This window comes from Raphanus sativus, chromosome 7 (genome assembly GCF_000801105.2).
Source record: "Raphanus sativus cultivar WK10039 chromosome 7, ASM80110v3, whole genome shotgun sequence".
Classification (NCBI taxonomy): domain Eukaryota; kingdom Viridiplantae; phylum Streptophyta; class Magnoliopsida; order Brassicales; family Brassicaceae; genus Raphanus; species Raphanus sativus.
Window position 1 is genome coordinate 13,490,073 of NC_079517.1, and position 13,944 is coordinate 13,504,016.

The window sequence follows — 13,944 nt, forward strand, 5'->3', positions numbered from 1 at the left end:
GGTTATGATATGGTTCACTTTCCCTGATCTTTGAAGGTTGGATCAATGGTTTGATAGTTTGATGGGTGATTTGCGGAATGGTAAAGGGTGAAGAAAGATGGTTTTGTGGATGGGAACTTGCGGATGGGTGTTTGATGGATAGATGAGTCTTTGATCAAGAGAATGAACTCAGGTAAGGATCAAAGACAAGTTGCAATTGGAGAATGAACTTCTCAGCAGATCGATGTTCAAAGATGAACAAAGGATTCACAATGATAAGAGAGATTTTTAATCAAAAAGGTGAATAATCTTATTGAAATCGAAACCAAAGTATTTGTAGAAAAGGAAAACAACATGGGAAAACAAAGCAAAGACTAAGACTTGTAGTTCACGAGAAAGAAAGGAAAACTAGGCAAGACCAAAGACTGAATGATTAAAGAGCTTGACTTGGTCTTGATCATCGATTTGGTTTGGTTTGGAGTAAACCAAGGCTGCAATCGAATTCTTCAATCTTCTGGTTTGAGATCTTGTGATTGGCCCTTGAGATAAATAGAATAGGTCTTGAGTTTGATCGGATATGAGCTTCTCTTCTTTGGACCGAGCTGCTTCTACTTCATCTTCTATGTCACTCTCACTTAGCTCCTGATCAGCTCCTGATTCAGTGTCACTCCTACTTAGCTCCAATTCAGCTCCGACACTCTTCTCAGCTCCATCACTCTCTTCTAGCTCAACCATGGGTGCATCACATAAGCAAATTGATTTCTCAAATAATAGTATAGATTCTTAAGAAGATGTATTTAAATATACACAATACATTAGCACATACATGAAAACGAACGAGAGTACATGTTAAACCCATTTTAAAACTTAGAAATATACTCATTTGAAATATGCCGCATACGAATTACACTTATTAGAAGGAAATGACATAAAAAATGTGACAAATGTTTTTGAAATAAATAATCTCCAACAATGTGTCGACGATGCACATTTTCCCACACAAAATTTTGAAGAATAGAGGATTCACTTTAGACAAGTGCAAACGCAAACGTATAAAATAATCTCCAAACTATGTTTGTGATTTTTTATTCCATAGTCTATTTTACTAGATCAAATGATAGTTGAAGTCAAAAAAATAAATAAAAACAAAAGCTAATATATAAATTTATCACAACTCTTTATCCCCACTATAAATCAGCAACAAATTCCATATTCACATTAGAAAATACTATCTCTACGCCCTTCATATAAAACAATAATTCCATCAAGCGCGAGGGTAAGCACCAGTATTATAAAGAACATGGATAACTCGATCATTAATAACACATATCTCAGCCAATAACCATCTCAAAATACTTGAACTTTATCTTAATTCCATTTTCTAAAAAAGTATACAATAACAATTATTGTGGATAAAAAGTTCAACGGAAAGTAAGATATCAAGTTACAAAAATGCCCGCCTTACTCATGAAATAACTTTCTTCAACCCCAAGTAACTTCCATCCTCTAAGGCTCTAACCACCCTGTTGAACTCTTGAATAACTCATATAACAGTCTTTTATTTGACGTTACAATATTCACTGTTTTGCTTAGCTAATTCAATCAACTTCGTATAAAATTCAAAGAACTCTTAGTGCAGACTAACACTAGCAAACATTAGCAAAACTCAGATTCAATACAGCTTTAAACTAATCCTGCAGTTCAAAAAATACAAAGAAACTACACAAACTATAGATAATCACCAACTTGTAGTGCATAGTTGCTCAAACTGTTGTAGACTCAACAAAAGCAAGAGCTTAAAAATCTGAATTCGCATAAATTGCAAACACAACTCCCCTCGAAACATAACCTTATACATTGGAAAAGTACTGTATTTGTAAATGAATAATCAAAGTCGATTAAATTTTGGTGTCAGCAAATGATACTTAATTTTAAGACCCACGAACTAATTATTCAAAGCACAAAATATAGGAAACCTCATTTAACAAATCAAAATGTATTTTGATTACCAATAACATTTAACCAAAACACCAAGCTGACCTCACCCAAACTATATACTATACAACTGTATTACACCAGACTCTTAATAAAAACACAACCACCAAAATTTAACTTAAATAAATTATATTGTAAGAGACTCAATCTTACTGATGCTCTGTTCTTACAACAAAACAGAAGCTTCCGATCCGGTGTCTTTTGACCAAATGAGCAACCACGTGTCTTCTATCTTGGCTATATATAGCGAAAAGGTGAAATTGTCAGAAGAGGTAGAAGACAAATATGGTTGACAATGAGAAGCCAAGCGTTTACAAGAACCCATACGCGCCAGTCGAGACGCGTGTGAAGGATCTTCTCTCTCGCATGACTCTGCCGGAGAAGATCGGCCAGATGACTCTGATTGAACGCAGCGTAGCATCTCCCGCCGTCATTACAGGTTTCTCCATCGGTATACACAAACCACTCTCTCTTTGTTTTGGTCAACGAATAAACTTTCTACTTTTTTTGTCTTGCTCTCCATTGTTTTTTTTTGTCTTAAAATTAATACTGCTTATGGATTTTGGTTTACACAGGTAGTGTACTCAACGCGGCCGGAGGGAGTTGGCCCTTTGAAGACGCAAAGTGTTCCGACTGGGCGGATATGATCGACGGTTTCCAGCGATCAGCGTTAACGTCGCGTTTGGGAATCCCAATCATCTATGGCATCGATGCCGTTCATGGCAACAATGATGTTTATGGCGCCACCATCTTCCCCCACAACATTGGCCTTGGAGCCACTAGGTCTGATTTGTGAATACAAATAATGGGGTTGACTTAATTAATATGGTTGACTGTTCTCGGATAAGACTCTCCCTCACTGATTTAACGTAACTTAATTTGGTGAAGTTGTGATTATATTACTTGAAATGGCTTAAATCTCACAATATAGTGATAGCTATTTATGTTAGTGGTAGTTGGAGAATATGTTACTAAGCTACTGGTTGTGTTCAAGGTAGATGTATCTACTATATGGCCATGATGTACGTTTGGTTACTATTAGTGCAATGACACGTGTAGTTCTTGTGATACCTCTATAGAGATGCAGATTTGGTGAGAAGAATTGGAGTTGCAACGGCACTTGAAGTAAAAGCGTGCGGTGCTCACTGGGCGTTTGCTCCATGTGTCGCAGTGAGTCTCCTATATATACATAGAATTTAGCGAGAATATTAAATATATTTATTGCTTAGTCAATTGAGTGAGATGTTGTCCTTAAAGGCCGTGAGAGATCCTAGATGGGGAAGATGCTATGAGAGCTATGGCGAAGTTGCTAAAATCATTTCTGAGATGACATCAGTTGTTTCGGGTTTACAAGGCGAGCCACCCGAACAACACCCCAATGGTTACCCTTTCGTTGCAGGAAGGTATGACTATGGCTTGACTATGTTCAGTGCTCGTCTCTCACTGAAATTTTTTCATCTGGTGATAGAAAAAATGTGGTAGCGTGTGCCAAGCACTTTGTTGGAGATGGTGGTACGGACAAAGGCATAAACGAAGGGAACACCATTCTTTCATATGAAAACTTGGAGAGAATACACATTGCTCCCTATAAGAAATGTATTGCTCAAGGAGTCTCTACCGTTATGGCCACTTACTCAAGTTGGAACGGAGACAAACTTCACTCCCACTATTTTCTCTTAACAGAAGTTCTCAAACAAAAACTAGGGTTCAAGGTTTACTTGCGTCTGAAGACAATCTAAAATAAGCTAGAGGTGTATTCATTGAGTTCGTTTGATATCATTTTTTTTTTCCTTTGGCTTGTCAGGGATATGTAGTTTCAGATTGGGAAGGTTTGGACCGGCTTAGCCCACCAGTTTCAGGCTACCGCAACTGCGTCAAAGTCGCTATTAACGCTGGAATCGATATGGTAGTGAATTCTTTTTCTTTATCTTGGATGATTGAAAATAAAAAGTTTATTTGAATCAATGTTCTTGCAGGTGATGGTACCTTTCAAGTACGAGGAGTTCATACATGACCTTATAGATTTGGTGGAGTCAGGGGAAGTACCTATAGCTCGCATTGATGATGCAGTTGAAAGAATACTCAGGGTGAAATTTGTAGCTGGTCTCTTCGAATTTCCTCTCACAGATCGCTATTTGTTGCCTACTGTTGGTTGCAAGGTGAGCTCTCTTGTACCAAATGCCATTTACACCGAAGTGCTACTATGATTGAGAACTCATCACAAAGTGATTTTTTAATTACTGTGTTTTCATGAGACTAGGAACATAGAGAATTGGCGCGTGAAGCTGTTAAAAAGTCATTAGTTCTGCTGAAGAACGGGAATCATGGACGGTTTCTGCCATTAGACTGCAATGCCGAGAGAATACTCGTGGTTGGAATGCATGCTGATGATCTTGGATTCCAGTGCGGAGGATGGACAAAGACAATGTATATGGCCAAAGTGGAAGGATCACAATCGGTAACTAAAGCTAATTAGTATTATATGGTTTGGGAAGTGACTTCAAGTGAATATGTTACATGGTCTTGATATGATATACATTATTGTTTGCAAATATAGGCACAACACTTCTAGATGCCATAAATTCAGCGGTTGGAGACAAAACCGAAGTGATCTATGAGAAAACACCATCAAAGGAAACCTTAGCCTTGGGAAAAAGATTCTCTTATGCAATTGTTACTGTGGGAGAACCTCCCTATGCAGAGACCCCAGGGGATAACTCAGAACTCATAATACCCTTCAATGGTAGCGACATTGTAACCGCGGTTGCAGAAAAAATCCCGACTCTAGTGATCTTGTTTTCAGGACGGCCTATGGTTCTAGAGCCGCAGGTTCTTAAGAAAACAGAGGCACTGGTCGCTGCTTGGTTGCCTGGAAGCGAAGGGCAAGGGATTACTGACATGATTTTTGGAGATTATGACTTCCAAGGGAAGTTACCAGTGAGCTGGTTTAAAACCGTAGACCAGTTGCCGCTAGATATTGATGCAAATGGGTATTTCCCATTGTTTCCTCTTGGTTTTGGTCTTAGTTGAGAGATACTTTGGAGAACTCAAAACTGGTTTCAAGTGATGTTATCCACTTGTTGTCTTTATTTTAACCTTTTCCAAAATTTCAAGGGATTTTTCACGGGCTCACTGGTAGGACAGAGTCTAATGCTATAAGAAATTGGACGTGATTGTTAGGCTAGTGATTGTGTTATGCATATAATTGATTTGTAGCCCTTCTTGAATACTTGTTCTTTTCTTCTAGTGCAATTTCTTAGACTGTTTTTTTTTCAAAAAAAATGTCTGACTGTACATACTACCATTCTACCAAATCTGTCACACACTGATGATTATGATATGATACACTCACATAAGATGAAACAATCTCACCTTTGGTATAGAAAAAGTGTAAAAACAAGAACAGCAATGTAATAGCAGTAAAACTGGAAATCAAATCAATCCAAGAAAACATAAAATAGTTGCAAGAACAAGACTAGAATGTCTATCTTATGTCAAAGAAATCAAATCAAGGCAAGTCTCTTCCTTTAACATGTCTATCTTATGTCTTTTGTACTGCATTTTGTTCATTTTACCGTCGAGACTAGCTGCTCCGGTTGTTATCATCTTATTAGTTCTACTTGTACTCGTTTAGCCATTTGGCCTTTAATATAAGTTCAGTGACAAAAAAAAAAGAACAAGACTAGAAAAAATTTGTGGCGAAGATGAACTCAAAGTGATGCCAAAACAATTTCTCAGGGTTTTAAATTTTATTTGGTATACTATTACATGTAAAGTTAAAAATCCATTTAAAAAAGACAAGTTGTTTAGAACTCCCAGATTTTTTCTTGTGTTTGCATGTTTAAAGTGCTTTAATAAGTGACAAGCTCAACATAAGAAAACAAATGGTAGTTCAACCAATCTGAGTAGGCATGTGTAGTGCTGTATGATAAGGTTTTGGCGTGTTTATGAACCTAATGTTTTAATTAAGCTAACTAGTGACTAGTGACTATTGTAGGTCAATGTTTTTATTTAATTTGAGAATAGTTCAATGCTGACGAAAGAAATAAAAAACAATCGAAGCCACGATGATCGCATAGGTGTGGCGTCATAGCGATAAGGTTCTTGCGTGTTTATTAACCTAATGTTTAAATTAAGCTGACTAGTGTGTTTAGGTTTAGTTTAATTTGTAACGTGCCATTATATAATTGGTTTAAAAAGTTATATTTGTTTCAGAATAGTTCAATAATATAATGATAATGAAATGATAATATAAACTGAAGCCAAAAACAATATAAAAGAAAGACAAATAGGTTAGAAGTAGTACTAACTTGTGACAGAAGGAGAAAAAGAAAGAAAGAGTATGGAAAGAAAAGAAGAAGCATGCGTTTACAGAAACCAAGACGCGCCAGTGGAGGCGCGTGTTCAAGACCTTCTCTCTCGAATGACTTTGGCGGAGAAGATCGGTCAGATGACTCAGATCGAACGCGCCGTAACTACTCATACCGTCATCACAAATTCCTTCATCGGTATAATATACACACCATTTTGGTCAACGAACAAACTTTGTATCATTTCAAATTTTTTTGAATATGCTAAAGTTTCTTACAATGGATTTGGAGTTACAGGTAGTGTACTGAACGGGGGAGGAAGCTGGCCGTTCGAGGACGCTAGGCCATCGGACTGGGCTGATATGATCGACGGTTACCAAAACGCAGCGTTGGCATCACGTTTGGGAATACCGATAATATACGGCATCGATGCCGTCCACGGCAACAACAACGTTTACGGAGCCACCATCTTCCCCCACAACATTGGCCTAGGAGCCACCAGGTCTGATCCCGATTCTCATTCTCTTTCATTTTGCAAGAACAGTGAGAGACTTGGGTACAGTAGTAGTGTTGGTCCAATTATAGATTGGAACTAAACCTTAGTACTAGCTAGCTAGTGATAATTGTTGTGGTATTTCGATAGAGACGCAGATTTGATCAGAAGAATTGGGGCTGCAACAGCACTAGAAGTAAGAGCCATGGGTGCTCACTGGGCGTTTGCTCCTTGCGTAGCCGTAAGTTTTTTTTTTTTTTTTTTTTGTAGAAAGGGTTTTCATTAATGAGAAGAAACCAAACAGTAGAGATCGAATGAAAAATCAGTAGAGAGGGTCCTCAGCCGTAAGTTCCTTGTCGTCCAAGAAAAGTCCTTATGATAATCATTTAGGTTGTTTGATTTACCTTGGTTAAACGGAGACCTCTTCGTCCTCTATTTTCTTGTAATAGCTTTAGCTGTGTCATAGGCTATGAGAGATCCAAGATGGGGGAGATCCTATGAGTCTTACAGTGAAGATGCTGACACTATATGTGATCTGACAACGCTTGTCTCGGGCCTTCAAGGCGAGCCACCTAAAGAACACCCTAATGGTTACCCTTTTCTTGCGGGAAGGTATGTACAGGGCTTGATACATATGCATATTTAATAACTTTGATGTCATCCACTCATGGATTTATTCCATATGTGATAGAAACAATGTGGTTGCTTGTGCAAAACACTTCGTTGGAGATGGTGGTACCGAAAATGGCACAAACGAGGGGAACACTATCGTGTCATTCGAAGAATTGGAGAGAGTGCATCTACCTCCGTATCTAAACTGTCTTGCTCAGGGAGTTTCAACTGTTATGGCATCTTACTCCAGCTGGAATGAAAGTAAACTCCACTCTGACTATTTCCTCTTGACAGAGCTTCTCAAACAGAAACTAGGTTTCAAGGTCAACCAAAAGTTTGATTGATTAATGGAATATTATCTGAACAAGCCAGAGGTGTGTATGAACTGAGCTGGTCACCTTTGCTTTGATTACCAGGGATTTGTCATTTCAGACTGGGAAGCTTTGGACCGGCTTAGCGAGCCATTTGGTTCAAATTACCGCCACTGCGTCAAGATCTCAATTAATGCTGGAATAGACATGGTAGACTATTTAAACATTTTCAGAGTAAGGAATGAATGAGCATTAGGTTACTAAATCTATTTTATTGCAGGTGATGGTGCCTTTCAAGTACGAACAGTTCATACATGACCTAACAGATCTGGTGCAGTCAGGGGAAGTTTCCATGGCTCGGATTGATGATGCTGTTGAAAGAATACTCAGAGTGAAGTTTGTAGCTGGTCTTTTCGAACATCCTCTCACGGACCGATCTTTATTGGGTACTGTTGGCTGCAAGGTGAGGTTTCTTGTACATTAGTGTCATTTGATTGGAGGGGATGACTGACTCTGTTTTTTTTCATCATTTTAGGAACATAGAAAATTGGGCCGTGAAGCCGTTAGAAAGTCTTTAGTTCTCCTAAAGAACGGCAAACATGTTGATAAACCGTTTCTGCCATTAGATCGCAATGCCAAAAGAATTTTAGTCACTGGAACACATGCAGACGATCTTGGCTACCAGTGCGGGGGATGGACAAAGGCACATTCTGGTCTAAGCGGAAGGATAACGATTGGTAAATTAAAGCAACAGCTAGTAGTAAATGTTGTTAGAAAATTTAATATGAATGGATCTGTTTTGGTCTGAAAATGTAGGCACAACGCTTTTGGATGCCATCAAAGCAATAGTTGGAGACCAAACAGATGTAATATATGAGAAAAATCCTTCGGAGGAATCTTTAGCCTCGAGCGAAGCCTTCTCTTATGCAATTGTTGCGGTTGGGGAATCGCCATATGCAGAGACTATGGGGGATAATTCAGAACTCACAATACCTTTCAACGGGAGTGATATTGTAACTACAGTTGCAGAGAGAGTCCCAACTCTAATGATCTTGTTCTCAGGACGGCCTATGGTTCTTGAGCCGACGGTTCTTGGAAAGACGGAGGCTGTAGTCTCTGCTTGGCTTCCTGGAAGCGAAGGGCAAGGAATGGCTGATGTCATATTTGGAGATTATGACTTTGAGGGAAAGTTACCAGTGAGCTGGTTCAAACGCGTTGAACAGTTGCCCGTAAACGCTGATTCTGATTTGTATGACCCGTTGTTCCCTCTTGGTTTCGGTCTCATTTCCAGCGGTAATTCAAACCATCTTTAATTTCACTGGCCTGGGTAAACATTGATCCATTATTGAACAATAAATGATTGAATTTGAGTGTGTGTGTAATATCATCAACAACAAGACTCAGAGGAAGGAATTGCTGGGGATCATCAAGGATATTCATGATCTCTCTTATGTGTTTGTTTCAATAGTTTTTTTTCATATTGGTAGAAGAGAAAACGAGGAGGCGGATGCTTTGTCAAAGACCGTTCTCAGAAACTCCATCATGTAATGGACCTATTGGGCCGGATCTTTAATTGGGCTCTTAATATAAGTTTCAGTGACAAAAAAAAAGTGTATGATCATCAACTGATATGAGCGTGTGTGTATTGATATTTTACTAGATTTTGATCCGCACTTTGAAAGGTGCAGATTTTTTTCATTTTCAAATTTCATATACTGTAAATGTATTATTAGCAACTGATATAGAGGCGGAGCCTCGTCCTTGCGCGGAGTTGTTGATTTTATATATATTTTTGACGTATATTGCAAAAGTTTTCACTGCAGTTGATCGAGTATTGTTTAGACTGTGTAGTAGGTGAGTAGAATCGTGGCTATAACTGGATAGTATAAGTAGTAATAGAGATTGAAAAGGAACAATGAGATCTATAATATTAAAACATGATACACTTCAGATTTTTTACTCTAATTGTCCCTACCGGTTTAGCTTTTCCTTCTCTTTTATTAAGGGTGGTTTCGACTTTTCGCGCCGGTTAATTCTTAACCGTTTTGTTGGTTTGAGATTAAACCGCTATTTCCTAATTTAATTCCGGTCGGCGATTGTTTTTTTTTTTAATGCTGGAAATATTAAATAACCTAATATATTCCCTTATTTACTAGATCTTTGTTTCCGGAATTGAAACAAAAAAACTTAGGAAATAACTTATACATAAAATCTTTATAAGTATTTAAAACATTTCGGATCTTTATATATATAAAGTGTAATTGTCCCACATCAAAACTTTGTTAACCTCATCAACAAAAGTAATTACTATAAATATGCATGCTCTTTTGCTTGAGTAAAATCAAACGGGCCTCAGTAAAACCAAAACCTATCTTTTTGATTGGGTTTAAACAATAAAACTTTTTTTATTATTCGACAATTAATCGAATAATAGCGTTTGGTTATGTTGAATCAACCATTTAAATCTTTATTGATTTATTGTGTCGAGTATCTAAACTCGCGGTGACCTCCTTTAGTGTTTTTCTGGCTGCAAAACCGGTCAATCGGCCAATTTTTTAAGTTCAAATAGGAGAAAATTGTCACCATGTGAAAAACATGAACAACTCTCTAAAACATTGAACTTCAAATATATTTTCTGCATTTTGAATAAATTTTTAATATTATAAAAAACATAAACTGACAAATATTTGACACATTTGTATGAAACTTACAAAAAAAAAACGCATCATTCGTTAATGGTAATTTGAACGTTTTAAAACATTAAACCACCTAACAAATTTGCGTGATTTATTGTTCTTTGTTACCTTATTAATATTTTAAAAAAAATAAATAATATAATATAAATCGTGATTAACAAAATTTTATTGACCTAACAAGATTTCGAATATTATATATCCTCAAGATTTTAAGAAATAATTTATGCTGGAGATCTCAATAAACATTAAATATATTTGAGATCTCTATATTTATGAAGTGTAAATGTCCCACATCAAAAGTTTGTGAACCCATTAACAAGAATGATTACTATAAATATATCATGCTATTTTGATTTAGTAAAATCATACGGGCCGTAGTAAACCCAAAACCTATCTTTTTGATTGGTTTTAAACAATTTATTTTTATTACTCTTCGGCAATTAATCTGAGTAATAGAGTTTAGTTATGTTAAAAAAATTTACCGTTTTATTGTGCCGAGTAGCCAAAATTACGGTAGGTTGCTCTTATTAGCGTTTTTCCTACTTCAAAACCGGTTATTAGTCAAGTTTTCGAGTTCAACGAGCAGAATATTGCCACCATGTGAAACACATGAACAACTCTCTACAATGTTGAACTCCAAATGCTTTCCCACATTTGAATAAAAGCTTAAAAGTATACAAAACAAGAATTTACAAATATTTGACTTACTTTTTGAAACTTGAAAAGAAAAAATTTGTGTCATTCATTAAGAGTATTTTAGACATTTAAGAACATAAATCCCTAAATATATTTCCTTATTTTCTTGCTATTTTTTTCCTTAATAATATTTCAAAAATAAAAAATATAATATAAATTAAGGTTAACAAGATGTTATGGATCTAACAAGATTTAAAATATTATATATCTTCGAAATTAGGAAGTAATTTATACATAAATCTCTATAACTTTAACGCAGTAATTATATTTGAAATATATTTATAAAGTGTAAATGTCCTACATCGAAACTTTGTGAAATTCATCAACAAAAATGATTACTATAAATATATCATGTTTTTTTCACTCGAGTAAAATCAAATCAGCTGTAATAAACAAAAAAAAATATTTTTTTGATTGGCTCAAACAACATCCGCGTCTTCACACATTTATATAAAATTTGCAAAGAAAAATATCGGCACTTTCAAAGCACGGAACAAAATCTAGTTTACATTTACAATTACTAACATTTTAGTGGTGAGGAGGATCCACAACGAGCTTGCGGTCGTCTTCAATAACCTCTCTATCTTCATCATCTTTCTAAGTGAATGCAAGCTCTTAACTCCAACTGCAACATTAACCACAAACAAAATATGCAAAACACATTTAAACACTTTCACATTTTGTATTGACTCCTATGAATTTTGTAATTTATTTATTTTGTTTGAATACCAAATTTTTTTAGGCCAAATTGGCTGGAAAACCAAAAATCAAAAGATATTTGCAGAACAATGCAAGAAAAAGATTAATTAGCTGCCCGGTGTAACGAGAGGTGAGTAATTTACGATCGAAGCCCCATGGAGAATAGACGTTGGAAGCGTGACGAACCCACTTCCAACAGACCCAATCCACCAACAGAAGCCAAAGACGCTTGAAGATTCAAAGGAGAGAGAGACGGTGACAAGGAGAGCCACACCATCGGACCTCAGAATAAGCAAGCTTCCCACTATTTGTGTCCGGAGCTGTTATTGCCCGATCCTCACCAGCTGTAAACAGAATCCCACTCTGTTTCAAAATCAAAACCACATAAAAAATGAGATCTTTTTCAGCCAAGAATCTCAAAGTTACTTACTTTACTCTATATATGTACAAATTCTCATACACAAGTTAATAAGTAAAAAGAAATAATCTCACATCACCAGGAGAAGCACAGAGTATACGCTTACGGCTACCATTATCAAGCTCAAGAAGAAGCTTAGAATCCTCAGACTGATGAACACCAACTTTACTATTCACCACCATGAAGAACCTCTCCCCACTTGGATCAAACTTGACAAGACTCGCCTCGTGCCCCAACCTGCAACAAAAAATCCTCTTCCCCCTCACGAGATTCAACATCGCAAAGCACTCGTCACGGTAAACAGCCAGTGCGAGCTTCCCGAAGTGGTGAATCGCGAGATCGTTGACCGCCTTCTTTTGAGGACGAAAGGACTTGAGGAGGACAAAAGGGTCGGTGTCGAAGATAGCGACGGACCGACGGAGCCATCGGCGGAGAAGAGGTTGCGAGGGAAGGAGAGGGAGGAAGGGGTGTAGAAGGAGAGGGCGGTGATGGAAGCTGTGTGGTTGTGGTCGAGGAGAGAGTCGAGGGAAGAGGCGGAGGGGAGGTCGTAGAGGTGGATTGTGTCGTCGGAGCCGCCGGAAGCTATGGTGGTAAAGGAGAAGAGAGGGGAGAAGGTTAGGGATTGGATTTCCGGGTCGTGCTTTGTGGATAAGGCTATAAACGGTATATATTAAAATCCCACAGTACTTTACCGGACAGCTAATTAACTTTGTTTCTATGTATATACACTGCAATTGCCCATTTTTTTAAATCAGTTCTGAACTATATAATTTCTTTATAGTTTGTCATAGTATAGCAATTGGACATTAACTGTTTTATATTTTTTAATGTTGCTAAGAGTTTTATTAAGTGTTAAATGCTAAGTTTTTTTTTCTTTCTAAATGCTAAGTTGAATGATGCTTTCATGTATGGAGATTAGTTTGTTCATGCTTATGAAACTTTGTATGATGTTAATGGTAATTTAAAAAAAAACTGCCCTTTTAGTTGTCAATTCATAGAAAGTTCGTTGAACCTATCAATTTTATGTGTATATGTATTTGATTCATTGTTTATTAATTAATTTAAATTTAGAATATTTTTTGTTTGACTAATTTTAACTGAAATTTTTTATTATTTTCGTACTTCATTTATTAGCATATATGAATATTAGCTTTTTTTACTATGACATAGAATTTACGTTACTATAAAATAGGTTTTCATTATATAAAACTAAAATATATGAGGAAGATAGTTTGTGTTTATTTTCCTAAAATATATAATAATTGTTCTTATGAAATATTTAAAAGCGAATTTCATACGGAAAGCAGAGCATACATTCTAATACCTGCAACTGTTTCACGGCACCTCTCAACAACAACGCACGACGATATCAACAGTGTCTTAACCGAGTTCCTTGGTGTATTTCCCGTAGACTTACCGACTACTATACCACCTCTAAGGGACATTCAAAATAATATCGATATTGTCCCCAGTACGACGCTTCCAAAATGACGTCACTACCGAATGAGTCCGGCTGAGAATAAAGAATTACATCGTCAAGTTTAAGATTTACTCTGCAAAGGGCATATCCGCGAAAGTTTGTCCCGGTGTGCGCTCCCAGCTCTTCTCATTCTAAAGAAAGACGGCACTTGGTGTATGTGTGTTGACAGCACGGCAATAAACAAAATTACAGTAAGATATCGCTTCCAAGTTCCTTGTTTGGATGACTTATTGGATCAAATCGGAGCAGCAATTT

The 13,944-nt window shown here is 36.8% G+C and overlaps 1 protein-coding gene and 2 pseudogenes across 1 annotated transcript; 2 read left to right on the top strand and 1 right to left on the bottom strand.

Moving 5' to 3' along the window:
* Nucleotides 1-2,119: 2,119 nt before the first annotated feature.
* Nucleotides 2,120-5,187, top strand: LOC108834577 (uncharacterized; annotated as a pseudogene).
* A 1,090-nt stretch (nucleotides 5,188-6,277) lies between these two features.
* Nucleotides 6,278-9,082, top strand: LOC108835220 (uncharacterized). Its single transcript, XM_056990539.1, has 9 exons — nucleotides 6,278-6,482; nucleotides 6,582-6,786; nucleotides 6,928-7,018; nucleotides 7,244-7,389; nucleotides 7,469-7,712; nucleotides 7,806-7,910; nucleotides 7,981-8,163; nucleotides 8,236-8,437; nucleotides 8,517-9,082. Exons 1-9 carry the CDS (start codon nucleotides 6,317-6,319, stop codon nucleotides 9,011-9,013), a joined length of 1,839 nt encoding a protein of 612 aa, XP_056846519.1. The 5' UTR covers nucleotides 6,278-6,316; the 3' UTR covers nucleotides 9,014-9,082.
* A 2,379-nt stretch (nucleotides 9,083-11,461) lies between these two features.
* On the bottom strand, nucleotides 11,462-12,879 carry LOC108814973 (uncharacterized; annotated as a pseudogene).
* Between the last annotated feature and the right edge of the window lie 1,065 nt (nucleotides 12,880-13,944).